Source organism: Coniophora puteana (assembly GCF_000271625.1).
Source record: "Coniophora puteana RWD-64-598 SS2 unplaced genomic scaffold CONPUscaffold_7, whole genome shotgun sequence".
Lineage (NCBI taxonomy): Eukaryota > Fungi > Basidiomycota > Agaricomycetes > Boletales > Coniophoraceae > Coniophora > Coniophora puteana.
This window is the reverse complement of record NW_006913059.1, coordinates 244,653-272,203: the sequence shown is the minus strand read 5'-3', so window position 1 is coordinate 272,203 and position 27,551 is coordinate 244,653. Positions and strand designations below refer to the sequence as shown.

The 27,551-nt window shown below is 52.2% G+C and overlaps 7 protein-coding genes and 2 non-coding genes across 9 annotated transcripts; 6 read left to right on the top strand and 3 right to left on the bottom strand.

Annotated features, from left to right (window-relative positions):
* Positions 1-186: 186 nt before the first annotated feature.
* CONPUDRAFT_73390 (uncharacterized protein) lies at positions 187-1,378 on the bottom strand (the record flags this gene model as incomplete). The annotated part of the gene is made up of 7 exons (XM_007770898.1): positions 187-261; positions 400-440; positions 494-748; positions 809-863; positions 914-947; positions 1,044-1,076; positions 1,323-1,378. The coding sequence occupies 7 exons, from the start codon at positions 1,376-1,378 to the stop codon at positions 187-189; spliced, it is 549 nt and encodes a 182-aa protein (XP_007769088.1).
* Positions 1,379-4,132: 2,754 nt separating this feature from the next.
* On the bottom strand, positions 4,133-4,416 carry CONPUDRAFT_20752 (uncharacterized protein; the record flags this gene model as incomplete). Its single annotated transcript, XM_007770762.2, has 2 exons — positions 4,133-4,290; positions 4,353-4,416. Coding segments are annotated over 2 exons (222 nt in total), but the record flags the coding sequence as incomplete, so codon positions are not given.
* A 997-nt stretch (positions 4,417-5,413) lies between these two features.
* On the top strand, positions 5,414-5,485 carry CONPUDRAFT_t66. The gene has a single exon. It is a non-coding gene; the product is annotated as a tRNA-Thr (tRNA).
* Positions 5,486-6,268: 783 nt separating this feature from the next.
* Positions 6,269-7,043, top strand: CONPUDRAFT_73388 (uncharacterized protein; the record flags this gene model as incomplete). The annotated part of the gene is made up of 3 exons (XM_007770897.1): positions 6,269-6,325; positions 6,392-6,931; positions 6,993-7,043. 3 exons carry the CDS (start codon positions 6,269-6,271, stop codon positions 7,041-7,043), a joined length of 648 nt encoding a protein of 215 aa, XP_007769087.1.
* A 403-nt stretch (positions 7,044-7,446) lies between these two features.
* CONPUDRAFT_124930 (uncharacterized protein) lies at positions 7,447-9,191 on the top strand. The gene is made up of 8 exons (XM_007771022.1): positions 7,447-7,502; positions 7,554-7,767; positions 7,846-8,001; positions 8,068-8,170; positions 8,278-8,515; positions 8,603-8,784; positions 8,840-8,924; positions 8,987-9,191. The coding sequence occupies exons 2-8, from the start codon at positions 7,632-7,634 to the stop codon at positions 9,074-9,076; spliced, it is 990 nt and encodes a 329-aa protein (XP_007769212.1). The 5' UTR covers positions 7,447-7,502; positions 7,554-7,631; the 3' UTR covers positions 9,077-9,191.
* A 588-nt stretch (positions 9,192-9,779) lies between these two features.
* Positions 9,780-11,547, top strand: CONPUDRAFT_165799 (uncharacterized protein; the record flags this gene model as incomplete). The annotated part of the gene is made up of 15 exons (XM_007771021.1): positions 9,780-9,818; positions 9,882-9,891; positions 9,973-9,992; positions 10,056-10,088; positions 10,194-10,284; positions 10,353-10,381; positions 10,452-10,482; positions 10,548-10,580; positions 10,641-10,717; positions 10,770-10,824; positions 10,882-10,977; positions 11,038-11,148; positions 11,200-11,240; positions 11,305-11,324; positions 11,384-11,547. 15 exons carry the CDS (start codon positions 9,780-9,782, stop codon positions 11,523-11,525), a joined length of 828 nt encoding a protein of 275 aa, XP_007769211.1. The 3' UTR covers positions 11,526-11,547.
* A 1,925-nt stretch (positions 11,548-13,472) lies between these two features.
* CONPUDRAFT_165798 (uncharacterized protein) lies at positions 13,473-17,963 on the top strand. The gene is made up of 4 exons (XM_007771020.1): positions 13,473-13,688; positions 13,748-13,911; positions 13,990-16,610; positions 16,667-17,963. Exons 1-4 carry the CDS (start codon positions 13,564-13,566, stop codon positions 17,624-17,626), a joined length of 3,870 nt encoding a protein of 1,289 aa, XP_007769210.1. The 5' UTR covers positions 13,473-13,563; the 3' UTR covers positions 17,627-17,963.
* A 136-nt stretch (positions 17,964-18,099) lies between these two features.
* On the bottom strand, positions 18,100-18,171 carry CONPUDRAFT_t62. Its single transcript has one exon. It is a non-coding gene; the product is annotated as a tRNA-Thr (tRNA).
* A 1,321-nt stretch (positions 18,172-19,492) lies between these two features.
* Positions 19,493-21,820, top strand: CONPUDRAFT_144390 (uncharacterized protein; the record flags this gene model as incomplete). Its single annotated transcript, XM_007771019.1, has 11 exons — positions 19,493-19,659; positions 19,725-19,809; positions 19,873-20,063; positions 20,122-20,190; positions 20,251-20,475; positions 20,518-20,596; positions 20,647-20,754; positions 20,807-20,856; positions 20,921-21,537; positions 21,568-21,676; positions 21,767-21,820. Exons 3-11 carry the CDS (start codon positions 19,899-19,901, stop codon positions 21,818-21,820), a joined length of 1,476 nt encoding a protein of 491 aa, XP_007769209.1. The 5' UTR covers positions 19,493-19,659; positions 19,725-19,809; positions 19,873-19,898.
* Between the last annotated feature and the right edge of the window lie 5,731 nt (positions 21,821-27,551).

Genomic DNA, 27,551 nt, shown 5'->3' with positions numbered 1-27,551 from the left:
GGACTAGGTCTTATTAGCGTAATGAATAGATGCGGGTTAAGTGGAGAGGGAGTCACTCTTTATTGAGCTGTAATTTAAACTGTATGATGAGGTATGTGCGTAAGTTCATAAGTATGCACCACTGCTGGCAAACCTGAGCCTCTGTCACATAATCCGGTAGATGCAACAATCGTGTCAATGCTTGTGTCATCTATCTTGCTCTCGCTCACCAGGTGGAGCTGCAGCCTTGAAGCGAGAATTGAGTGCAAGATCGACTGAAACCTGGGTGGATGAGAGTTAGTTGAGACTTAGGTACTTGGTAAGAGAGAACATTTACGGCACAAAAAGGATATCGTAACCATTCTGATGTAACCCGGTAAGCTGAAGGCGTTTCGAGTACTGAAATAACTTCCGACTCACCCTTGCCCTTATCCAAATAGCCACGTTCACAGTTGATAGCACTAAATCCAACATGAGCGATCTCAAGAAAGTCGCTGAGGAAATCATCACTTACAAACACCGCAGATGCAATAAAACACGCCATCACGTATCAAGACCTTCAAGAGAGCCGGGTGTGGCCTACTTCGCTCAATTCGAATGATCATCAAAGTCACCATTACTAAATGTTTTTGTGAGTACGAGAAAATCTCGGTGTAGACGGAACGGTGACCTAGCTCGCCCATTAGCACCAAGAGGTAAAGTACATAGACCTCCCTTGGCAGGCTACTTAAGATACAATCTAAGATATTTGGGGCAGGGGACGCTGTAACTGTAGGGGAAAATTGTATACTTTAGTTGGAGACTTCACCGTAGTCAAATCTGGGCTTACGCTTTGCCCCAGCAAAGATAGATCGCAAAAGGACGCCAAACAGAACCACTTCAATCTAATGAGACATGAGCTAACAACGGCCGTTGAGGAAAGCACAATACGTACAATATAAAAGATAATTAGTGTCATAACAGCAATTCTGTGATGACACCATAAAGCACAGGTGCGCAGAGCAAAGAGTCCTGAAGATTGAATGCATCGTAGTGGATTCCCAATCATTATCTCAGGGACAAACCTTCCGAGAATAGTACTGTAATGGCCTCGAAAGCTATTCGCTATGTAAGACAGGAACCATTCTAATGGAGAAAGGGAGACCTCGCACCGACAAGAGTATGGAACAACGGAACGCATGCCTAAATAGCCAATTAATTTTGATACCCTGAAATGTACCTCGATAACTAGCCGTATACGCAATCTTGGATGGCAGTTGAACTGAAGGCACCTGTAAGTCTCTTTCTGAGCTTGGAAATCGAATACATACATAGGAAGTTCAGAAACAACAGCGCAAACGCACTATACCGAGCCAGACTGTACAGAATTTTTCCTAGCCCCATTCCACGTCCTATCCATAGGTAATCCACCTATAAACTGACGTAAACCCTTAATAAGAGAGTTCTCAAGGCTTGTTTTACCTCATCCGGGAGCATAATGAGAAAGTCATAGACCTAAGTACCAATAAGCTGTGCACGTGTTTCATTTATAGAAATGTTTAGTGTCTTACCAGAATAGCACCAGCTGAAACTTCTCGATGTAAACGTAAGTATGGCTTGCAGCGTAGCGCTGGAGGTTCTTACCATCCATGTACTGTATGACGAAATAAAATGAGCTTTCAGTACTTGTGCATCACAAGATATGAATAAAATTGTACATTTGAAACCTGTATGCCCTTGATAACTGCAATGAGTTGCTCCATGTATGTTATAGACTCCATTCTGATGATTATATGGTGAGGTTTCCCTGGAACGCAGGCACAGAACCTTCGAGAGCAGACGAGTGGAGAAACTAGTTTGCCCATGCTATCAGTCGCTCTGAATTATATACAGCAGAATGCATTGTCCAAATTTATCAGGCAAGATGCGACAACTGAAACAAAATCGGCAGCGTCTAATGAGCTACTTTAGTACATACCATCTCAATGCGTCGCCCAAAACTAAAATAGGAAGTGTCCCTACAACGGCTTGCGATCCGCCAAGGATCCAATCCAATCTGAAACAAGTATATTCGACTGATCACCTCGTTTATGAAACACAGAAGATTACGCAGCCAACGACCGCTAGGAGGAAAGGGATTACTCGCGAGCATCTTCATGTGATAAACAACTTTGTCGCCTCCGTTTCATATGATCGCTGATTGTGTGCTACTTGCATCAAGGGTTTGACATGCATTTCCATCACCATTTGGACCTTTGTGATCGGGCAGCCTGAGAGTACATTCATAAACCAGATAATATGTTTGATGCGAATAAGTATCCCAAAATAGACGTGGAGGACCGGACCGAAAATGAAGTCTGGACTATTCTCGTTATCTACAGCATCAAAGGCTCTGTTCAGCGAAAGGGTCAAGACTTCCAATATTACGTGGACCAGGCATGCGTATGACGCTATCAGTTCTCTGACTTATAGTTCTGCAGAGTGATCTTCAAGATGCACATCTGTAGAAAATGGTGTTGATGTGTGCATAAGTCTCCAAACGTAGAATAAAATGGGGTTGGGTCCATGAACATGCCTGCGCGTCCGAGGCCATCAAGCTAGGGCCGCATTCACGAGTAGCTGACGCGCCTTGCGCGCTAACCTTTTTTTCTTACTATCAAACGCGTTGCTGTGGTTCTTTGATATTACCATGGAAGTGACGCTCGAAATACACAGACAATAAATCTGATATGATGCCTGGAAAACACCGGACTTAGTGAGGTGGTGAAGAGGTAGAATGCCTAGTCCGAGTGGTCCTCACTATATAGATTGCCATAGGTTTTCGGGTTGGTTACTTCACTGGCTTAGCCACGCGTTCCATATGGGTCTTGGTACGGCGTCACCATGCTTCAAGTACCCCAGGCGAAATCACAGTAACTTGCCGCATCACTGGCATTGGATCGTATCATGTGCTATGATGCTAGTTCTTAAGCACCAACGCAGCTCATGTGGGTGGTTCAACACGAGAACTCTATTCGAATATAGATATCACATGGACTCATGACCAGCAAGAAGCATATGATCATATGATGGCAAGATATTATTCCCATGTTCTCTGTGTTTTGGACAGGAGCGAAAACATACCGCAGCTGTGAAGCTGTGAGCCGTCTATCATCATCGGATCTGTATGCATGCAATGGAGGGTTCACGTGGTGTTGCTCGCTTGCGGCGCATGGGTGTTCGGACCGATAGCGCACAACTAATCATATTCCGCCTTCTCTATCATTTCGAATAAGATTTCAGACATATAGTTTTGGACGTTGATCTTCGCTTGATCAGCGTATAAGGAGGATAAAAAGGTAACGACTGGATGTACCAAACCAGCGCGCGGTGATGTAACGAAAGAGGTATATGCCATCCAGGTTGTCCTCACTTATTCAAAGATTTGCAGAAACAACAGGAGGATCGCATTCCCGCCAACTGCGCGGACATATAGAACCACGTTGAGCTGCGGTATCATTGAAGCTAGTGAAGGTCACCCTGATGAGTGGTCGCGGCTGTTAAAGGCACAGGATGACCACATGGCGGTGGAGAAGCTCACTAGCGAAGTTGGTCCAAGCTTTGTACTTCATGAAACCCACGTCAAGCACAGTCCGAACCGTAGATAACGGTCGAGGAGTGCTGGAGATGCGCATAAGAGATCAAACATACGGCTGAGGTATTCGTGGGGAAGGGTATGCCATGGAGGTACGTCGATAAATCTGGGAGCTGGGATGACAGTACCTATTTCCTTCGTTAACCAACATATCTGTACGAATTCGGAATAAAATTATTACCTTGTGCTTGTAATGCAGAAAGGGCACGCGAATATTCTTAGACAGTTACGGCCAACTAGTCGTCCAGATCTTTATTTCTTCGATAAAACCATGAATACTCAGTAGCATTAGACACAAGTACTCTTTCGGTCCGAGATAGAATACTGCAAGAGGGAAGTAGAAGCTCCCAATACGAAACAAATACACGTCATGGGAGCTGAAGCTCATGGAAACGAAAAACAAAGAGGAAAATTGTTACGGTAGACAAAACACAGCAAACTGTGTGGGATACAAGCTGAGTCGTGCTCGAGCATAGACACGAAGAGAGAGTACTTACCTCTTTACCTGTTCCAGTCGACGTTAGGCTAAAGCTATCCTTATCACGGCGTCGGTGCAAACAATGCCACAGTGGCACAGGCAGTCATGCATGTGCCTAAAGCGGCATTACAAGCAACGATAGCCGGAGGTCCAGCTACAATCGTCGTCCCGAACGTAAAGCCCGCGGCTGCATAACACGCCACAGCGAGAGTGTTGCAGCCTACATCATGATAATCGGTTAGCAAACAGTCTGCACCTCTTCAACCACGAACGTAGGCTTACCAGTCTGACAAGCTGCGTATGCGAGCGGGCCTCCAAAGGCAGCAGGTGCCGTGGAGGCTGCGACAAGCAGGGCACCAGCGACTTTGAAATTCATCATGTAGTAAGTCTGGGTGTGACTATGTTCGAGGGAGATGAGCTGATGCGATACGGGGTCTGGCGGCTTTTTATCCATGCTGCTATATGACGTCTAACTGGAGTCACTCGGACACTCCTTTCCCCAAAGCACGGCGGCAGATTCGGACTAACCGTTCGTTATTTCAAAGGCGCTGACGCATACGTCATTTAATACGTCAAAGCAGCTATTACTTGGACCTCACGTACCTCAAGTACTGGTAAGCGTAAATCATGAGCTGACAGTTGAGTACTTGACGGCAACCATGAATGTAGAAGATCCCCGTTTCAGCCAAGTGAGGACGGGCATTGGCTATCCCAGTTTCGCTAGAGACGGTCGTGATATGGTCTCGTGAATTTAACATTGTGAGGACAGAGATAGGTGTAGCTCTAAATTTGAGTCATGGCAGTTTGACCTGTGTGAGTACTCGCTAGATAAGTGGCACACGAAGACGCGCACGGATACGATGGATCTCGGAGGGCTCGAGTCACGATAGAGGTTAATATTCTTCATTGCCTCGACCCTACCGATGGTGTTTGTTCATAGGTTGAAGCTCGTTTGAATCGCTATGGAATTTGTCCTGAGGACTTCCTTATGTAGAGATGCCATTATCTCCTCGACTCCAGCGCGATACGAGACTAGCGTCCGACAGCAAGGAAAGTCGTTGGGCACGTATCGCAGGCAAGAGTGTAGGCTTCCTTGAACAACATCAGCAGTTCTTCAGGTATTTCATCGCTTGCGCACCAATTAAGAGGTTGGGGTCACTGATAGAGTTGCGCATATTCGGGGACTTGTCAAGAGCGCTGTAACTTGAAGTTATTGCGACGTGAACCCATCGATCAAATGCCTCACCGAACGCCTTCAGCTGTACGCAGAAGGTCCGAGGCGAACGGACTTCGGTTTGGAGGCTTGGCAAATTATCACTGTATTAGGTAATACAGTCATCACAGCCCGTTTAGCTCAGTGGTAGAGCGCGCCACTCGTAATGGTGAGGTCGGTTGTTCAATCCAGCCAATGGGCATTCAATTTTTGCCTTCTTCTCTCCCTGCAAACCGACGGCGTGTTCCGTATAGTTCTATTCACCTGTTTTTGGTTCTCATTGCCCTGAAGTGTCTCATTCTGGCAAGTATTTTCATATAGAAAAGAGCCGAATATGATGCTATGGCGGTAGATTATGCTTTTAGCTATAGTCCTCCAATAATCTGAGCCTAATATTCCTCCGCGTGCTACAAAGTAAGGCGACGCGTATGAGTCGCGTCCGTACATCTCGACCCCGGTGGAGAGCATCAGCACACCAAAAGAAGCGTGATTTAATTTACTCTCTATATCTAGCTCAGGCGATGTGCTGCATGCGGGCTTTAGATATGAAATCATATCCTTATCCGTTCAGAAGACTGCGACTAATTAGTGTCGGTGCCACATCTCGGACCGGCGGCAGCGTCATTGCGGCGTCCGTCATGGAAAAATGGACTGGGTCTACGCCTGGGTGGAGAGAAAGTTCGGAGAGCTTGCAGCATCGTTCCATGCTATCGTACCTTTAGACATGACCTGACGTACGCTGGTGCCATGAATACAACAAAAAAGAAAGTGGTATATTTCGCGCGAGCTTCGTTGATCAAGAACCCTCTTACTTCAAGCAGTGCTGGATATCGCATGATCACGAATGCAGTGAGCGGCACGACAATCCGCGGAAATTGAAAGATACATAACGGTGTGACTTTGCGATTTTGGAGCTTCAAAAGAGCTTGCTTTGCGCCTTTCAACGTTTCATCCAACTTTCAATCGCTACGCAGACGTCTTAGCTATGCATTTATACTCTGTTTTCCTGAATGGTACCAACGAAGACGGCTTGCTCGTGCAGGTACAATGATGCCAATAGCAGCTGCAACACTTATATCTGACGCGCAATCAGCATTACTTACACCAGGACTTCTGGACAGACACGATCTTGAATAAGATATGGGGGCCTTTCCTTTGGGACGACATATCGTATCCATCTCCACCACTCGACATCGACGAGACAGAGTCAAGGACCTCAAGCGTATTGCCAATACGTACTCGGCATCACTCGCAATGTAGCCCGTCTACCTCACGAAGTGGTCCACGCGGCAACATCCGCGGGGTACAGGGGGATCAGCCACCTAACTCTAGATCGGTTGACATGCCTTACAACCAGACGCCTCACTGCGCCCAGGACGACTTCCAGACTTCCAACGCGTCATGCACGAGCAACGATCCACCTCCCAAATCGCTACGCCCATACATATCGCCTCCATCTCGCCGTGGTCCAGTACGTGTGCCGTTGGGTGTCCTTTACGAGGAAATGCCATTGTCACTTGCACCATACCCTCGATCATCAAAACTTGAAATCGTTCCCAGTGATAACGATCTCGTATCCCCACTCCTCAATATTTTTCCTGAAGGAGAGTCGTTTCTTCTGCTGGACGACGAAATGGACTATATGGAAGTAAGTGGTCTCGAACGATGCTAGCTTCATGCTCATAGACCTTGTTATGGCGGATTTACAGGATAGACTTAGCCCTCTGCCCAAGGAGGCTTCGGGCTTGCTTCAGCTCTGATATACGGGATGGGCACTCATCTCGCGCGCAAACCAAAGCTGATCCGATCGACATGATACTGAGGATCTAGATCTAAGGGCAGGAAAGTAAACGAGAAGTTTTGAGTAGGTTGTACGATACAAAGAAAAATGGTTCGTCTGCTTCACAATCGTAAATCACAAAATCCGTTGGCGGCTTGCTTTCTGGCTTCACCGCATTTCCTTGTGCATGTCGGAGGTGGTACGCCACACAAGAAGTGCCTTTGGCGCCCCACTCCGGCGGCCGCATGCACGCGTTGAGCACGCGTTGGCCACCACGTGACGGGAATATTCGCTGACATAAGGCTCTGTAACCGCCTTTGGAGACTTGGAGCGTCGCACTTTGCGAACCTCCGACTCAACGAGCCACAGCCATGAATATGAATCGCTGCCAGCGCACATGTTTGTCCGTCCCTCGTTCTCCCGGCCATTTCATCTTTCTGTAAGTTGGTTTAGCATCTAATAGTGCTTTTGACATTCATAATAAGTATAGCTCAGGGCCGTCGATCTATCTGTCACAGCCTCGACGTTCGCGGTCGCATAGCCGGAAGCAAAACCCGACTTTATTACGATGACGTTCACGTTCGAGACGCACTCGTTTGTCCATCCCCCGCACGGGCTCGTCAACCTGGCGAACCGCTATGTCACGCAGAACAGGAACAACTCCGCATGTCTGACGTTGATCTTTACGCATGGGACTAGCTTTCGTGAGTCTCTTCTACGTTCGAGTGCAAGTGACAAGGTGCTCAACTCTATCCGTGCTTGTCGCAACGCCGTATCGCTAGACAAGGAGCAATGGGAGCCTACAATTCACAAGCTGCTACAGCTCGACGCAGAGGGGCCGAACGTCATCCGGGAAGCGTGGGCGCTGGATTTATTCAACCATGGTCAGGCAGCACTGCAGAATCGGAGGGTCATCAAAGAGCATGGGATTGTGTGCTGTACGTCTCTCTTGCTCTGGTCACTTCTTTTCGCACCCTCGTACTTAGCTCAGTGCATCCACGAAGGCACGGACTCGCAGACGGAGATGACACGCAACTTTTACACCCTCCCCCGCTTCCGCGGCCACCGCATCGTCGCAGTCGCTCATTCTGGGAGCAGCACATACTGGTACGTCCCCGCATTCCTTCACACCACCCAACCTTTCTGCTCCCATCCCCTCGTCTTCTTCGGCGCACGTCGCGCCCACCTCAACATTCACCATCTTGCACCACCAGGGTAAACTCCGGACGGTACTACAACAAGCTCCCAATCGAGGGGATAATCATGGTCGACCCGACGCTCATGTTTCCCGGCATGCCACCCGACGACTGGCGCGTCAAGCGCGGCATCACGAACACCAAGGGGGTTCTCGCGCGCAACGACAATTGGAAGGACTTTGCGACGCTGCGCGCGTTCATGGCGCGCCGCTCGCCGTGGAAGAAGTGGGATCCGCGGGTGCTGGAGCTGTATCTTGTGCGTCTTGCCGTTCCTTCATCCTTCTCCCTTTTGTATTCCTACGAGAGTCCAGGTTGGCTGATGTGAGGCGGTGTGGTGGTCCAGAAACATGCGTTCACGGAGGCCGTCGATGAGGAGGGTAAGCCGTGCGTCAACCCGACGCTGAGGAAGGAGGAAGAGGCAATTCTATACCCGTCCGAGGCACATACAGTCAATCCAGCGGATGTAGCGAAAATTGCAAGGCAGCTTCCGCTGCACTATATCTGGGCGGATTTCCCTGAATTCGTGTAAGTGAACTCCGTCTGGCCGGCTACTCACAGCTGATGCTCATACGCTGTCCAGCAAAGACAACGCAAAGGCGGACATATGTGCCGCTGCCGAGAATAAGCTCGCGTCTGTTAGGAAGGTACCTGGCGCTGGACACCTTGTATGTGTGTTTCCTCGTGCTATTTCGTTTAACGGTTTGCTAACGACATTTGTGTATCGCAGATACCCCAAGAAAAACCGGACGATCTTGCCCTTGCGATCAGCGCCATTCTCCCATCGTTCGCGGCTGCGCCGCTGAAAGCGTCCCTATGAACCTACGACCACATATCCCTCGTATACCAACTCTGCGCCCGTCTGCCAGAGCAGCTTACATCTGACTACGTGCTTTATTTTCATCACGGAAAGAATAGACCAGCATCTGCTGAACACCCTTTGCGTTTGCGCGTGACGTTGGATTTCTTGTTCGTCTCAAAGTTTCAAGCTCGCACCAAGGTTCGCGCTTTCGATTAGGCAAACGCTTAGCGCCTACTCCCGACGGGTAGACGTGAACTCTAGGTCGAGCGGATTCTTCCGAGGTCCCAGTCCCCGCGTGTGCAACCACATCAACTGAGCAAACGCACGTCATGCAACTCCGAACTTAGCTCCAGATGTGCAAACGTGCACCATACTCTGTCTGGTCGTGCTCGCTTTTAGCCTGGGCGCTGTCCCTCAAATGGCCGAGGGCGTCTTTACCCTATCGCGGTGCGTGATGACGCTTATGGCTGGCAGGGCGTACCAAGCAAGTGCCTGGTTTCAGCCACCAGCCACCACCGGTGAGGCTGCGTCCGATTACTAGTACTGTATCCCGGTAAGCCTGAGGAGCGGAACACAGCACGGCGGATAGTCCCTAGCTATAAGTAAGCGTAGGCTGCGGGGTGACGGAGTCCTCTCTCCCCTTTGATGGGCCTGATCCTGATAAGCTACGCACCTGTTCCCCGGACGTCAGGCTGACGGCAGACATAGTTCTAGCTTTGCGATGGATGTTGGGACGATTGAGAGTGTGGTGGATATGCAGGTGCGTCTGAGATCGTTGGGGGATTGTTTACAGGGTTCTTACCTCCCGTGTGCGTTTTAATAGCTTATATGGGGTGAGTCTTTCGCAATTCACTCTTGTCCCCTAGCATGAGCTAACCCTCGTTACTGCATGTGCTCGCGCGCCTTGGTACCAGTCTCGTTGTTATGCCTCGCTGTGAGCCCGCTCGCCCCCTGGTCGTATTCTTACACTGAACTTGACTTTCTCTCTTAACTCCAGGCATACGATACGTGTCTCACGTTCGCCGACGAGGTGAGTATCCGATATCCGGTGGCGGGCACGGTTGCTTTTCGTCCTACCGTCCTTTCTCCGGTTCCTCCGGACCTCGACCACATTTACTGATGGAGGCGCGTGTAGGTCCGGTTCCTGCGGCATTCGCGGCTTAGCTTCATGAAGGTCGTGTATGTGGGCATCCGGCTCACGATGTTTGTGAGTCTGATATCGGGGTGTGAGTGAGCACTTGACACCTGCTTGGCCTGGTGTGTAATGTGCATATGCTGACTGTTTCGCTTGAAGCCAGCTTGCCTATGCGCGGAAGTCTCGAGGTGAGTATGTCTTTGAGTCGCACGTGTCCGCTTTGAGTTTGAAGTGGGCGCTTACGGAGGTGTGCGATAGCAATGCAATGTCCTTGGCAAGCTTGCGGAATGTGCGTATCCTTGATTGGGTTGGTTGCATCCGAGACACCCACTGAAGCGGTGTGCGTCTCGGCAGTGCCATCTATCATCGGGCTCATCGCAGTGGAGAGTAAGCATCGCTTATGAACATCACATCAAGCGACTGTCATTTATGTTTGATAAACTCCAGTTATGTTTATCGGCCGCGTCTACGCTCTATGGAGCTGCGATAAGCGGGTGCTCGTGCCTACCCTGCTTACTTTGGGTGTGAGTCGGATATTTTGCTTTGCTAGACTCCAAAACTGACGACTGCTCGAAGGTCCACATTGCCTCGCTCGCGGTTATCGCTACGCTTCCCGGGACACAGATGAGACGTAAACGCGCTCGCATTGTATGATTGTTTTGGTCGCTGACTTCAAACTGCTACGTAGCTGTCGCTATATCCGACGGCTGGATAGCATGCCTCCCTCCGCATCGGAACGAGCTATGTGTGATTATCATCGGGACGATTTTTGTCCTAGATACAGGTGAGATTATTTCCATAACCAGAACAAGCTCGAATATGGATTGATGTACAATGTTCGAAGAAATACTCGGTCTGACGCTGTACCGCTCCATGGCGTACTTCCGCAGCAGGCGGCTCAGGCTCGTTGAGATTGTCATCCACCATAATGTCGTATACCTTGTGTGTGCTTTGGGTGAGTCAGAACGCTCTCTGCCTAGTTAATGCGCTAATGGATGATATATAGTTATCGCGGTTGTGAACATGACACTCATTCTGACACTATACGTGAGTAATTTCTGCTCGTAGCTGTTGCCGTATATTAAGCTGAATCTTGGTTTTCGGGGACCAGAACAACTTTATGCCTTCTATGTGAGCTATCTTATCATAATGTCGCGTTTTGTTTTTGCTCATGGTTTCTGTGATTGCAGTTTTCAAGGAGTGTTCAGCTCGATCGTGGCTACGAGGATGCACCGGCGGCTTTGGATGACACTGAGTGAATCTGCAGCCAATGAAGAATTGGCAGATGTGTCGGTCGTTACGTATAAGGACAAGCTATGCTGTTCAAGCTGAGTGTAATAATGAGATGTTTAGGAACACGTTGAAGAAAGATAGGGAGAATGTTTAAGTAGTTGGTACGAAAATAATGCGAGTGTTGGACTTACATAGGTCACATGCTGACGCTCTTCGAGTTCGCTCGGTTTGCACATATCCTATGTATACGTGTGGGCAGCGTTCAACTGACTAGTCGATGGAGACTCTTCCGAGTCGGAGTTGCAGATTTGAAGTAACACATTCCATCTACGAGTAACTCTTCTCAAAATTTCCCAACGATAAGTTCTTGATGCTCCAAAATGGCCTCAATGATCGAGCTCGATAAGTGCTTAACTAGTAGTGAGGGTTTTCCCTGCATCAGGTTGGCTCATTGGTGCAGCAGTCTTAAGCACCTCACAGCTAAGCGCTCGGGAAGCACTATGGTGGCTGGTGTCCACCTGTCGTCCACAGGCAGGCTGGCCACGAGGTTCCTATGTGGTGAACCACTATCCTGTGCGCTTGAATCGTGAGGACCTCAATCCAGGCACATCACCATGGAGAAACGTACGTATCGTATTTCTCTTTCACAAGGGGTTCACTTCAGCTAGAAGGGTTTCAAGGCAATCACGACGCTTGGCAAGAGCTGGCTCGGGAATGCGCCCAGGGCGCTATCTACGACTCTAGCGAACGTCAACCTCACTCCAAGTGCCTTCCGGGAACTAGAGTCGACCTCCTTCGTTCTCTCAAGACAGCTGTCGACGACAACAGGCGCAAGGTAGTATGGATCGCTGAAGAGTCCGGGTCAGGGAAGTCCACGGTAGCGCCTAATATTGAGTACCCCTTGCCAGGCGCCTGATCGCGATGGCTTTGTTAGATGATGCAACACCGTGGCAAATAAAGCAGGGTTAGAGCGTATTGTACAGGAACTCGCCATCGGCAGTGATGAGTTTTGTAGCATTGAATATATCTCGAATAGATTTATCCGCGGCAACGCCACAGTCGATGGTCATGGTCGTTTGGTTCTCTGTCAGGCTATGCCGGATAGCTATCAGTACGACCGACGACGTGAGGTCCTTGGCGACTTGCTCACCCAACACCAGCAAAATTCTGCATAGACATCTCTCCGCTTTATGGCCACGCCCCTCCGCTGTCCTCACGCATCTAACCGAGTATAACGTGCGCGAGAGTGTTGGTAGACGTCGTTGGCCTAGGGAGCTCGAGATGTGGTGTGACGGTGCACGTCCCATGCACGACCGCATATCTGAACCATCATACCTTCAGCTCAAGTCACCCTTACGTCGAAGAAAAAACACTCACCTAGGCGCGGTTGATGCATCAGCTAACACTGTCGCATCTGCACCCTTCAAACACTCAAAATGCTCCTGGGCCCTCTAGTCCACATATCTGGCGCGCCTCGAAAATACCCAAGCACACCTGGAAACGGTGACACTGAACTCCTGCGTAATGAGCTAGTAGTTCAAGTACGTCTTCGCGTACCCGAAGCAAGCGAAGCTTCTCTGCGCAATCGCGCGAGCGAACAGGTTTTCTCCCCACGCCACAGGTGACCCGGGACGGGTCTGCAGAATACGATGATCTGTGATTGGACCCATGAGAGTGCGGTTTGGGCGAGATGGGAAAGTGGGCGAGAACGGTATCATAGCGCCAAGTACTTGTCTGATCCGCAAGACGGCGATGTATTTTTCAGCAGGTACGGCGTCTGGGCGTTGAGATAAAGACCGCGGAATTGTACCCGATTCGTCTGCAGGCAAGCCGTACTCGAGCGTGGTGATGCTTGTGTCATTAATGTGACGAGTACTGACTGGTTGGCGCGCACCAAGATAAGCTGAGGATGACGCGAATCGGAATCCGGAAGGGCAACACGTGGGGTGGTGCTGCGGAGGTCCGTGCGCGGGAGAGTTAACTCGGAATAGTGCGAGGGGTATGACAGAGGGAGGAGACAATAGGACGTGTTTCGTCGGGGGTGAACAAATCCGCGCTGACGTCCATCACCGTCACCGTCACGCCGCCACGCTAACCGAAATACATCCTTCCTCTCCTCGAGTCCAATCCTGACAAAATGTCTGCTGCACCAGCCCACACTCCTACTATAACACACTCAGACTCGGCTGACCGGTGGTCAAATGGCTACAAGGGTAAATACACAAACAGGTCCTGGCTCCAGCTGCCCCAAGAAATCATAAGGTACGCGCCCCTCTCTTGACCTCACCCGCACCGACGCATATACCCACCGCCACCCCTAGGCTCATCGCAACACACTATCTCCTCGATGTCTCTGCCACCAACTACACCCCAAACACCTGGGACGCGCGCGAGCTCTGGCATCCACGCATCGTCTACACCGTCATCCGCGACGCGCGCGATCTCGAGCGCATCATGCTCGTCCACCCCAACTGGAGCGCTGCCCGTACGTCCCTCGTCTCTTATCTCGCGCTTACGCATCGCTAACATCACCATTGCTGTGCCCATGCTTGCTGTACTCCAGTCGAGACGCACCTATTCTGGCAGCACGCGTGCTCCGTTCTCGACCCTCACGACGTCCTCGCCCAATATGCCATCGTCAAACCCTCCCCACCACCCCCACACGCCGTCGGCAGCGCAGGAAAAGCCTCCACCCAAGCGCCCTACCGCATATCCCCCTACCAGCACTACCGCGGCATGCTCAGCTGCAGCTGCGTCGTCTGCCGCATCAACGCGCCCTTCTCCTCCCACGGCCTCGCAGCCGCCAAACGCGCACACACGACACCGCTCATGGGCACCATCCTGCTCTGCCGGGAGCACAAGAAGTCGTCCTTCTGCGGCCTCTGCCTCCGCGAGGCGCCGCTCATCGAGTGCGACACCCAGTTCGACGCGCACGGCAACCCGCTGCTGAGCCACCACGCGCGCACGCAGTATCCCTACGCGTACGGCCAGCCGAATCCGACGGGCGCGGGCGCGGGGTACGTTCAGGAGCTCGTGTGCGTCACGGAGAACGAGGACGAGGAGACGTGGCCGGGGCTGGACGCCACATGCCGCAAGTGCAGGACCGAGTGGCTCTGGCGACGCGTCGTCGGCAGCGCCGGGGACCGCGAAGCTGTCGCTGGCCCCATTCACCGTTCTCATTCCGGGCGACCGCCACCCCGGCTCGGATCTGTATCCGACGCTGCCCCCAATGACGCGGCGTCGCTTCCGCTGCAGCCGCCGGTCAAGTTCGATCCGAAGGACTGGGAGGCGAAGCACGTTGTGGAGTCGTTTATCGAGCTCGGCGAGGGGGGTATTAGCGAGGTGGTCACTATTGCGCGGGACAAGGCGTGGCTCGGGAAGCACACGCGTATCGCGGAGCTGATGCAGCAGGCGCTCGCGGCTAACCGGTGGGCGAGCGCGGAGGAGGCTGGTACCGCGCAGACGTATGCGACTGCAGTTCCTCTTCGGAGGGAGTCGACAAGCGGACGTGGACAGAAGCAGGGGCAGGGACAGGTGCTTCGGTCGGAGTCGGGGTCGGGGTCAGAGGCGACTGTGACGGTGACAGCGACGGCGGGGGCGAGGGGTGCGAGTGCGACTACTGCTGGGAGCACGGGCACTGAGAGGCGGACGCAGGTGAGCGGGGACTCGCCCGCTCCGGCGCCGCCGTCATCTCCTTCTCCTGCTGCTGCTGTGGTCGAGGACCGATCTGCGTCGCGATTCTCAAATCCGCTCGCGGGTGTCGCGGCGGAGTACGACGACAAGGTTACTAGCGCCGATGAAATCCTCGTCGAAGCGCAAGAGGAAGTAGAAGTGGAGTATGAGGGGCAGGTGGAAGTGGAGCACGAAGAACCAGAGGAAGAGGAGGAAGAGGAGGAGGAAGAGGAAGAGGACGACCCGGAGATGCTCTCGATCACCGAATACGGCGGTGTGCGCGATCTCGCTGTTGCCGACTGGGCGCGTGCGCGGATTCTGGACGGGCACTGGTGTAGTCCCGCCGACCAGTGGTACGGGTTCGCGAGCCCCGTCGGTGGCGGGGTGAGGGATCCGGGATTGGATGGGGACGAAGCCGATTCGACAGGCGGCGACGACGTCGGGGTACGCGGGGTGGGAGATGGGGAAGGGGAGAGACGCGACGGGACTGGGACCGGGAGCAATGAAGAGAAGAAGCGAAGGCAGAGGGAAGAAGAAGAAGCGCTTTTCCGCGCCGAAGATCCCTCGGCGAAGTGGACACGTGCAGTGCATCCGTGTCCGTGGACGCTATCGAGGCCACCGTCGCCGTCGCCGTTCCTCTCGCCTGCGTCGTCCGCTGCTGCTGCCGCTGCTGGCAACTCGCCCGGCGCCGCTAATATGGTCGTGGACAGTGCTAACGGAGAAGAGCGAGAAGAGGCGCACCCGCGCCGCTCGACGCGCCTCGCACGTGCTCCGCCCTCGTTCTCACTATGCGAAAACGCGTTCCGCGCGTACCAGAAGCAGCTCCGGCTCGTTCTCCTCCCTGCTATGCGCAACCTCGTCCGGCGGTTCGTGATGGAAGCCGCCTCTCCGACGTCGGCGTCGAGAGCGAGTGGGTCGGACCCTGCGGTGCGCGCGGCGAGGATGGAGCTGGAGGATGTGCTTGCGGAGCTGAGGACGCCGGGGGTGTGGTTTGATGGGGTCGATTGGGCGCAGGGGCCTGGGTGTGGGTCTGATGATGCGGGGAGCGCGCGTGGGTCGCCCGGTGGGGTTGGGCACGGACGGGAGCGTCAGGATGAGGAAGCGGCCCCGAGGGAGAGGGAGAGGGAGAGGGAGGGAGGAAGTACGAGCGGCAGCGAGGGGCAGGGGTCGCACACGACGAGCCCGGTGCTGTCGACGACGACGCTGCAGACGACACCGTCGCCGCCGCCGGAGAAGAATGTGAAGGACGACGAGGACGGCGGCAAGCGCGCGGGCGCGGGCGGTGATGATGATGACATGCACGAGGATAATTTTAGGGATGGGGGCGAGAAGATCAAGACCAAGGGCAAGGAGAAGACGGAGCAGCAGCAGCAGCCACCGCGTCCTCCGCAGGTGAAGATCCCGATTCCGATCTCGCCGGTGCTCGAGTCGCCCAAGCCGCTGCCGTCGATTCCGTATGTGCCCAAGACGCTCGCGCGGTTCGCGCAGTATAGTCTCGAGGCGTTCAAAATCGTGCGTCTATCTTTTCTATTATCATTTATTTTCGTTGCTGACGATACGGATGGCAGGTCTGGCGCGAGGCCTGCGCGCCGCTATATCACTGCCGGTGCTCGATCTGCGAGCGGGCGGTCGTGAGTGCGAATCGCGATGCCGGTGTCAATGTCAATGTCGGAGGAAACGGTGCCCAGGCTCAGGGACAGGGGCAGAAGACCATCGCACCTGCTGTGCCCCCGCCCCCGCCCCCGCCTACTTCGCTCCCCGCTCCGCCGCGGCCCCAAGGATTGCAGTCTCTGCCCCGCCCCACGCGCTCGCCGTACGGCCGGTACAGGCGGCAGGAGGAGGAAGAGGGCGAGGACGAGCTGTATGAGGATGAGGAAGAGGAGGAAGGGGAAGATGAAGACGGGGACGATCTGGCGGCGAGCGAGTCGGAGCTCGCGCTGAGCACTGAGGCCGAGGGCGATGCGGACTCGGGCGATCGGGAGCTGAATGAGTTTTTGAGGGAGGTGAAGGCGTATGAGCAGGAGCAGGAGCAGGAGCAAGAGCAAGAACGCAATGGGGAGGTTCCGTCGGCGCCGGTGTCGGTGGGGATCACACCGCGCAAGCGGTCGTCCGAGGACGACTACGACTACGACTACGGGTACGCTGGTGCGCCGGAGGACGGGCGCGGGCAGGGATACGCAAAGGGCCAGAGCGGTCACGAGCGGTCTGTGTCGTTGACGAAGCGGGCGAGAGTGGAGAGTCCGAGCGACGGCGATGGCGATGGCGACGGTGATGTGCTCAGGCTACCGGGCAAGGAGCGCAAGCCTAAACCTGGATCCTTCGTGGACGGCGTGTCGACGTCCTCGTCGCCGTCGCCTTCCCCGCCGGTGTCCCATCCTCAGTCGACGAGGTCGGCGTCGCCACCTAGGCAGCGGAAGCGCTCGTCGGAGGAGCTGGATGCGGCTGTTGCGGGCAGGGAGCAGGACGGGGGCGCGATGGAGGCAGCGAGCAAGCGCGTGCGCGTGGACGGAGGCGGCGCAGAGGAGTAACTGTGGGCGCGGATGGCTCGCGCACCGTGCTCCGCACGCTTGGGAGAGCTCAGTCGATACTGAGCGCTGTATATGCGAGGATTGGACGGTATACCGCAATAGAAAATGCGGCTTTTGAGGTCGACAGTGACCACTCATTCCCGGCAACGAGAAAAAGTATTGATTCGCACCCTGGATTCTGCATCAGTGTGCGCAAGCATACGTATATTGTACCAGTCTAAAACCCGTTACATTACTTGTAGATTTCTTGCTCAAGCCCGAGTGTTTTGTATTATGCTTTTTTTTTGCTTCTTTGCATTGAGTACTGTATTATAGAGTATTGTCGTTTGAACGCGTCTCACACTTGACATGCTGGTGCATGTGCCTTGACTTGTGTCACGAAAAAATTTAAGCGGCTTCAGCCAACTCGATTGAAACAATGTTGCGTGTGCGTGGCTCGAACACACGATGTCATGAAGGGGATCAAAAACGAATGCCCATTGGCTGGATTGAACAACCGACCTCACCATTACGAGTGGCGCGCTCTACCACTGAGCTAAACGGGCTGTTGAGCTCCTTTTTGGGCTTGCATTTACGATAACATGTTCATTTGTATTTATTAGCTGTTTGCTACACTAGCTGCCCTGTTTGATTGGCTTTTTTTTAAAAAAATCTCAAACGACCTGTCTTACATTGTCTCGTTGCTTCCACCACGACAACCCCTTTTTTCAGCTTCTGGTGGGCCACCAGAAATGTGCAATAGCGAGTCAACGACGTCCGTACTCCCAGACTGGTGTTAGTGACCCTGCATGTCAACAATAGGGCTTAACGGGAGAAGGGAATCGGATTTGGGTTAAGACCAACGGCTCGACTCTTGCCCTACACAATACTAACAGCACGTTGAGTCGAGGGCCCAAGAGAGGTTCCATCGTGTTAGTACCAACAGGTATCTGATTCGATGCAGTATCATCTGCCAGTGCAGCCCGGATGGAGTTTGTCTCAGGCGTGCGTGTAGACTTAGATATCTCACCTTATCTGTCCATATCTGATGCTGTCGAGAAGTCGGATAGTACCCTGCTTCCACGTGTATGTTTCGTCGCGATCTCGAATCTCGCGCCGGTATCTGAGCTCCCCAGGTCTCTGGTAAGTATCCTTTGCATCGCCGATATCTGCTGGCGTGGCTCTCAACCACTTGGTTTTATTCTAGAAAATTACACACTGGTATGTGGCAAATGTCGAAAGAGACATGCTAACGAGCTCACAAATATCTAGCCTCCATTTGCCACCTCGTGGTTGAAAAAATCTCGATAATCTTCATACCCTCTATTCTTTGATTGCCTTCTCTGGCAAAAAGATACTAGCTACCCTGGTAGGTACCCTACTTCTTTTGCCCCTCGATCTCTCCATGCGCGTACACGGAGGCAGTCCTGATTGTATACACAGGTACCGAAATCACAATTGAATTACTAATCTCTATACAATCCAATGTTTCGTTCTGCATCGACAGCTTCTAGCACCCTTGATACCGCATGATTACGACTTCGATGCACGTTGTGGACCTATTTACGGGGATTTAAGATTAGATCGATCGGTTTACCTGCGCTTTGCACTCCCAAATGGTGCTGTCTCTTACCCCGTCGGACCCGTCCCTTGTTCTTGCTTTTAGTCGATGGTCATGATTTGCTTGCGAGCATCTAATAGCAAGATTTTGCCAAGGTTTATCGAACGTATAGATCACTTCACGTCTTAAAAACCCAATCATACGTACATCGAAGAAGCCGCTAGTAAACATCGTGCTTGCCGCGTTGTGTTCACGGAACCTTTTTGGTTTGTAGGTCCACGTCGGTCTCATTATTGCCTATCCTCATCTTCATATCTGACTGTCCCATGCACTGCCCGAGGATTCGCTGAATATGCTAATTCAATGGGTTTCATTATACCCCAAAGTGGCTTCAAAGCTTCTCGTTGTAAGTGTTGCGTCCCACGCACGCTTTGAAATCAGGATCGCGCAGACTGTGTCCGGATCAAAGTTCCGAGAAGATTGGCCTGATGAGGCATGTACTCAACCACAAGCTTGGTGCGGTGTGTAACTAATCTGATCCTGCTGTTGATGGTGCAGGACGCCGTGCTGGTATGCGAAAGCAGGGTGAAGGGTTGGCCAAGGGTTGAGAGATGACGGCACAGATCCTGCCTTTGTCTTCTTCGTGAACGCCCTTGTCACGCAGTCACTCAAATTGAGTCTTATAGAGGGCTCGTCTCCTTGAAAGATCATTAATCCCTGCGCACCTTAGCTATGGAATCGAACCAGGCGCCAGATAGGATTCGCCCTCGGGCCAAACGCACGAAGGTATCGGACACATCACCGCCTGATAGTGATTATGCCGCAGAAGACCCAAATAGTAGCTCGCCATTGCAGCGAAAAACTAAACCGGCGACGTCGTTGTCGTCGTCTAACTCCGTTGAGTATAATTCTATTGTCGTTTGGTTAGCATGGACTTACCGCCTTTACATGCCAGAGAAAGGCATCGAGGTCCACGCCCGTGGCGCCTATGGTCATATACGAGAATGATATAGGCGCACCGCAGGTTGGTTCCCCTCACGAGCCGCTATACCGTATACAGATCTCTCTCTAACGAGGAATGTAGGCGTTTCCCGCAACACCCACCTCGCATGTGGCGCTACCTGACGACCAAGAAGACACCCCCGAGAACAGGCCACCGGGCTCTGGACGCAGTAAAATGCAGAAGGAGCTTGCTATGATCGCATCCCCTGACAAGGATAAGTGCATTATCACCGGAACACGCTCTAGCAAGGCGGTCGAGGGAGCACACTTGTTAGGCCATAAGCATGGAAAGAACAAAAGCGATGTCGTGAGTGATACGACACTCCCTTACACTGCGAAATTTTGACAGCCATGGTGCACGCAGGACAAGTTCGATAAAGCCTGGGGGGGAAGGAACGCTTTTGATAGCCGGTTCAATATGTTCTTAGGTGAGCGTGGCATTTTCTGACTGAAAGTCTTTCCTGACGGGCATAAAAAGTCGATGTTTCTCTCCATAAGAGATTTGACTCACCCCGTTGGGAGTGGATGCTGGTTCCAGCACCCGATGCCATACGAAAGCTTAAGGAGCTGACGCAGCAACGCTTCGGTGAGGACTAGAGCTGCTTTACACTAATAGAAGGGTATTAACCAGATTTCAGGGGCGGATGGAAAGACAATTCCGACAAAAGACTCTGTCAGTATCAATAAGGTAAGTCGCGGATTTGACCGACAATAGCACCGTATATTTCGACTCTGACCATAAATTCCGTTAGACTTATCGGTTTGAGCATTCGACATATTACTTTGTGTCGCGGAAGAGGACGGCATACGGTATTACAAGATGGGATGTGGGAGATTCCGGTGGCTTTGTCGTGGATGATGATTTACGCAAAGCGGCTGATGGTTATGATTCGGAAGATGGTACCGTTTCCTTGAAGGATAAGGTTCTGCTTACGGAGAGGGAGGCCTATGATGAGGATGGTGCCCAGGAGGATGCTGACTTGGTCGTTGAGGAAGATAGTGGCGTTTTTAGTGGCTCACCGGCACCTCTTGAGCTGGACGTCGAGTTGGGAATTGAGAGTGACGCTGACTCGGAGGCCGACCCGGAGGCCGATCGAGAGGCCGACTACCCGAGACTGATTGGCACATACGTTCACCCTTTCAAGAAACTAGGTCCAATCGAGAGCCATGTCTCGCCCCAGTTTGTGGTTTTCGATGCCATGAGGAAGTACCTACCGCTGGAGGAACCTGAGAAAAAGAAGCTACTGGCCAACCTGGGGCAGATACTGAAGGAGAACAAAGTGGGTGACAAACATACTGCAGTCGAGATGCTTAAAGATATGGAGCATATGTTTGATCGGTCTTGGGATTTGGCCCAATTCGCACCATAGTGAGACCCACATAATTACAACGACCTTAGTACCTTTGTAAAACTCATACCAGGTATACTTGAACATTGTGCCGCGACCACGGATGTTGTCTACGACTCGAAGGTTTTTGGTCATCACTCTGATATGGTTCAAGATTATGTTTGTCAGCGATTGTGCATCTGTGTTCGTACTGAGCATTCCTGCAATGACTAAATCTCATCAATTGAGGCTATTATTATTTTTGATCAGTTCACCGTGACGTTCTTGACACTGCTTACCCGTGTTGGTAAATATTCTACATAGTCAGACTCGAAATCTTTTCGCGTCTCGCGTCTCGCTCACCTCAATATAATACAGGGCGGGACCAACTAGGGTTAATCTCAAGCTCACCGAAACAGTCAAGTAAAACATTCTGACATCAAATAGTAAAAGCCGGAGAGCAGCGATGTTATACCGCCCTTTGTCAACGCTTCGCTTCGCACGTTGTAGGTCATGCATATAAATATACTGTTGACTCTGCTGTCCCTGTCATTGAAATCTCCGCCATCAAAAAGTGCCGTAGCGGAGCACGGCATGTCTGGTCGAAGATGAAATATAGATGGATAGTGAATACACGAAATCTATGAGAGTACTCTAAGAGAACCACTCTTTCGTCTGAGAGAAAACTCCTTCGACGCGGACTGCATAGCAGGTAAATAAATGTGATATTCAAGCGCAGCCCAATCGTTGCTCGAAAACCATCTGATGGGTTTACAACCACCCTTCTGGCGGTACCAAGTCGGACGCCAAAGGCACCAAGCGTCCTGGGGAGGTGGCGAAAACACTACTTCTGCTTCCGCACGGTAATCTGAGACCTGGTCATCATTGACGACCGTCGGCTCCCAGCCATCGCATCTAGCGTCATGACAAGCTTGAACGGACCAAAGACGCAGGTCGCTGGTTGGCAGCGCAGACCTGACAGGTGGGGAAGGATTCCATTCGAGAAGGGGGCTATCCGAGATTGAGGTGAAAGGAATGAGTCCAAATAGCAGGGGGTGGAGCCGTCGAGATGAACGATCGGGGTGTCGAAAGATACGAGGAAATTGGCGTTTTGTCCATCGCCATTCCGCCTCGAGGAGGCTCTCCACCGCATCAATGGCAAGGATGTATCGCGCCCTGTCTTTTAGCGGACCATATAGTCTGTAAGTTGCTTCTAACGCAAGCTTCACATTTATCGCATCCCGCCTGCGAAGCCTTTCCAATTTCTGGGAGGCGTTGTACACCACGAAATGCGGTTGAACGTGGCTTAGTATAGGACCTAACGTGGCGAACGGGTATGTGTGAACGGTGCGAGTGCCGTGCGGCGACTCGGTGGTGATAACTTCATCCACCAGAGATGAACGAGGGACAAGGTGGTACTTGAAAATGCTTTGGCATCGCAGCCACTATCGAAATAGGACGGTCAGCCAATACGCGCTAACAAGTAACGCCGTACCTTGTTGAGTTTGAAACTGGCCGCAGCAGTCCGCCTTTTTGGCAATGCCGCCAACGACTGGATTGTATCATAGTCCGGAAGCAGGAGCCACTGTCCGTCATCAAAACGTTTCTTCCACTCTGCGCTGACTGCCTGTCATTAGCACGGTAAAGCCTACGCTTCAGGTCAAAAAGCACTAACCAAAGAAGGTATTATGAGGACTCGCAACATCCAGACGCCGCCATCCCATTCCCCATGCCCACTCAAGCTGCGTGACCTAGGTTGTTTTTCTTGGTAAGTCCATCTGGGAAGAGAAGGCATACATGAGACTTAAGCGGGGACTCACCATTTTATCATCTGTGTCTACCGGAAGGAAATGGAGACTCTCAACGCCAGTCCTCTGACGAGTGATTGCACACCGCCCTGTATTTGGGTCTAGTTTCCTCGCTTTTTGGAGCTTGATGTGGTGTTTGACGCGTCGCCGACCGCTACGCGAATCGATGGATGCACGTTTGTAGGGCGACTGGGCGTGCTTGCCGTCGTAAAACTCATCTCCAGACGTCGCCGAGTCAGAGCATGACTGTACCTCGCAGCGGGTGATATGCTGCGGTTGATTGGAGTTGGGGAAGCCGCCCATTGGATGCGTAGATGTGAGAATGTCGTGGCGTATGTTATGAGCTCGACCTGAGGTCGACGGTCCTGTGCTCAACGTCAACGACGCGCGACGCGTACAAAGTCACACATCACGCCGTTATTCAGTCACACCTAACTGTTCAATACCCTCCCGAGCCTATCGTGTGACAGGCATTCAGCTTCACCCATTTGCTACCCAATTGAACGTATTCTTCAAACCTTTGCCCGACTCAACTCGTCGCGTTATTGCTCTCGAACAAGTCTTCCCCTTACTCGAATCTCATGGACGAGCAAGGACTTGAAACACCCGATGAGCTGCTGATATTGCTCAAGGGAAGCTTACGCTGTTGCTTGCAGTATGCCAAGGCTCTGCCGCGGGACTTTTCGTACTCGGCAGGCGTCCGGGACATGGTTGTATCTTTATATGATGAGATCCTCAAGCCAACCGATAAAGCAGACCTAGAAGAGCTTCAAGGCATGATCACCGACCTTAACAAGAAAGTCGATGCTATGCGGAAGAACTCAAGTGTAGCTCACACTTGTTTATCGTTAGCAACGTCGTCATCCCATATCACGACATCCGCACCCAACTCTACAAATACGAGCGCTACTCAGATTGGTGCGATCACAGGGCATGTTTACGGACGTGAGAAGACGCAGGGGCTGACGGAGAGTGAGGGAATTAGCGAGGTGCAAGTAGTAACGCTCGTGAGTGATGTCATTTCGCTCTCGGTCAATCCCTGCTCAACTCGGTACAGTCAACGAAAGAGACAGACACCCGTGTCTCCAAAGCTCAAAACACTCAGTCCACCTCTATCTTATCTATCCCGCGTGTATGCCTATTTTGTATTCTGAACCTTGCGTGCAGCCCACCATCACTCCTCGACCCTCATATACGGCGCGGACCAATGTCGGCGTGGTCTCAAAACCTTCGGTTCCAGAAAGGACTAGTGTTGGTTTGTAAAGGTTGGCGGGAATCAGCAAAAGAGCTTTTGTATCACCACGTTGTCATTCGGCGCCTTGAACAACTACCTCTCTTACTAAAAACGCTATGGAACAACTCTACACTACCTCCGCTGGTCAGGAAACTGAGCGTGATCTGTCACGTCCCTATAGGTCATCGCCGGGTCCTTGATTTGTCGCTAAGGGTGATCCTGTCGGTCTGCGCAAGCGTTGGCCACATCGTCTTTGATCCCGTTCTGGATGGCCCCATTTCGTCGGGTACGGACTTCGTCCCCGACTCTTTGTTCAAAGCCATGCCACTTTCACGCCTCTCACAGGTCACGCATATCGAATTAGGAGCATTCCATATAGTTCCAGAGTTAGCTCGTTTCTCTAATATCACCTTACTGTCATGCGATGTTGGCAACTTTGCGCCAGTTCCTGGCGGCACTCCGTACACGTTCCCCGTTCTCGAGGAACTCAGGCTATCATGGTTCTCTCCTATTGCTGCCACACTCCTCAAAGATTTCCCGTCTGTAGTCTCCGGTTTGCAACTCCCTGCTTTACGCCGGCTCGCATTGTTACTCCAGTTGAATACCGCACAGGCAATCGCAAACTGTATAAGCTTCCTGGACCGACACGGTTCACATTTACGGTTCCTTGCGATGGACCCTACGAGCAGCTCAAACTGGAGCGTACAGAACGCGAAACCCGAGCCTATCAGAAGCGAAGTTATCCAGTCATGTCTCGACAAGTGCCCGGAGCTTGAACACTTTGTGATACCTTACATGCGCGACTTGAAGCTCCTCAGGCACCCAAATCTGTTGATTTTTGATATAGTGGGCAACATATATACCAAGGATGGGACAAGGCTCATCCTACGTGACGAGAGCGGTCCAACAGGCGATGGTGTGCCTCGGCTTCGGACAACTCGGCTTCTTGACTGGACACTTTTCAGTCAAGTCGGGCCCGCACTTCCTCTGCTAATCCCGCCTGATCTTACCGCTGCGGCCAAGCCAGTAATCTTCTGGGCTTATCCCGGACTGATGATTCATGCGACTGAGCACATTGTAGGCTCTCTGGACATGGGTTGTATATGGTACTACGGATATCGCCTGTCCGAGGACCCAGATATGTGGGATGAACTGGACGAAGAGAAGTATGCGGAATTTATGGAGGGTGCAAGCCAATACTTCGATTCCAGGGATGGAAAGGATATGGACTCAGATGACGAGACGTATGTGTATGAATCGGGATCATCAACGTCGTCAGATTCAAGCGAGATGTCGGATGATGTGGGTTCTGAAGCCGAAGGTCCGGAAGTGGATGAGGAACTTGCAGCACTAGATATATTTGTAAGCCTACTTTGTGCTTGACTGTTGTTTTAGTATTAGCTGCAAGGAGATGTTATCCTGGGTCATCGGCAGAATGTGGCTTTTGCACCTGTTCTACACCTCCCTGACTAACATCATAGCCTCAGTCTTACCTACTTCATATCCGATTCACGTCAATACACCACGAACAAACAGTTGTACGCCTATACAGATGATGGAGTGCATCTTGCTCGCTATAGCCTTGATGGAAATCATGCTGATGTGATCCCATCTGGTGTGGGATACAAGGGGTATGAGCAACCTACAATAGTCCAATTGTGACAAACTTCATCGCCACAAAGATGCGAGGATATATTGAAATGAGGAAGAACAGCTGTATATTAACGCCCTGTCCCAGAGAAAGCAATCTACCGTACATCAATCAGCTCAAAGGTAATGATCGATTCCATACCCTAGGAAATATCTATCTCAAGCCACGTCGATGCTCTCAGCAGAATATCCAATAGCATCACATCCCTCCCTCCCCAGTTGCAGAAACAGCGTCCCGCGAACACGCAGCATTCATCGCCGCGGCCGAGTTATCGTGCCCCCGCGTGGTCATATACACTGGGTCAGAGTTCGGATCGAACGTGCGCGCGAACGACGCAAAGTAGTCGACCACGACCTGCGACAGTGTCCAGTCGGCGTCGTCGCGGAGGTGCAGCGCGGACTGTCCGAGCATGCCCGCGATGAAGTAGAGGTTGGGCGAGTGGTACTGGAAATAGGGCGCATAAGGGTCGCCGTACGGTATGGGTATTCTGTCGTCGCGGGCGCATCCACATAACTCGCACACCCAACATATTACAGCGGTCCGGGACCAAGACATTGCATTCTTGCGCGATAGTGCAGCGGATCGAGTACATACCCGAACCCAGCGAAGTTGGTCTGCGCGATCGCGTCCGCGAATAGGTTCTCACTCCACGAGACTGGGGGAGCGAGGAGGACGCGCACGCTGCCTGCGGCCGAGGACTGCTCGAGAATCGTAATGCGGGAGGCGTCACCGCCAAAGGCGGCAATGTGAGATTGCACTCAGCAAAGGGCGGTGACCTGGTACATCGTTTAGTAGAAGGGTTTCCAGCGGAGTTGAGGGGTCGGGCGGTAACCTGATCTGCAAGGCCATAGTCCCCGTTCGCGACGCCATCTCTGAGCGCGAGGAAACCTGGTGTGCTCAAGTTGTATCGTCGGCATGTAGCTCTCGGTGCATCTCTTCTTCACCATAGAAGGGCTTCGGTGCACCGATAGCTGATGGTAACAGTGAAAACATCGCGCCTGCTCACCCTGTTCCTGCCGCAGTATGTATATGCGCCGCTATAGATCCAGAACAGGGTCAGGCGTGGCTTGCTCGCGGCTGGCGACGCGGTGTCCTCAGACAGGGATGGCGTCTGGATGTTGAGATATAGACAACCCTTGGAGCCTTACTCGAATGCGGCAGTATTTGTGTTCACGGAAGCGTCGGTGGTGCCATATAATGAGGAGTGGGTCCACCACTCGAAGTGGTCGGCGTGGGGGAATCCGAGGAACCGGGAGGAGAAGTGGTTGCGTGTTCTACTAGTAAACGAGGCACAATGAGCAAGACACACCGATAGTTGAGGGGGTTTGTGATGTAGTCCTAAGTCAAAACCTACCTACTGAA

Coding starts and splice junctions, on each gene's coding strand:
- CONPUDRAFT_124930 (XM_007771022.1), top strand. CDS start 7,632: ATGACGTTCACGTTCGAGACGCACTCGTTTGTCCATCCCCCGCACGGG. Junction 8,002..8,067: donor AGAGCATGGGATTGTGTGCT/GTACGTCTCTCT, acceptor GCATCCACGAAG/GCACGGACTCGCAGACGGAG. Junction 8,785..8,839: donor GCGGATTTCCCTGAATTCGT/GTAAGTGAACTC, acceptor TACGCTGTCCAG/CAAAGACAACGCAAAGGCGG.
- CONPUDRAFT_165798 (XM_007771020.1), top strand. CDS start 13,564: ATGTCTGCTGCACCAGCCCACACTCCTACTATAACACACTCAGACTCG. Junction 13,689..13,747: donor CTGCCCCAAGAAATCATAAG/GTACGCGCCCCT, acceptor CGCCACCCCTAG/GCTCATCGCAACACACTATC. Junction 13,912..13,989: donor CCCCAACTGGAGCGCTGCCC/GTACGTCCCTCG, acceptor GCTGTACTCCAG/TCGAGACGCACCTATTCTGG.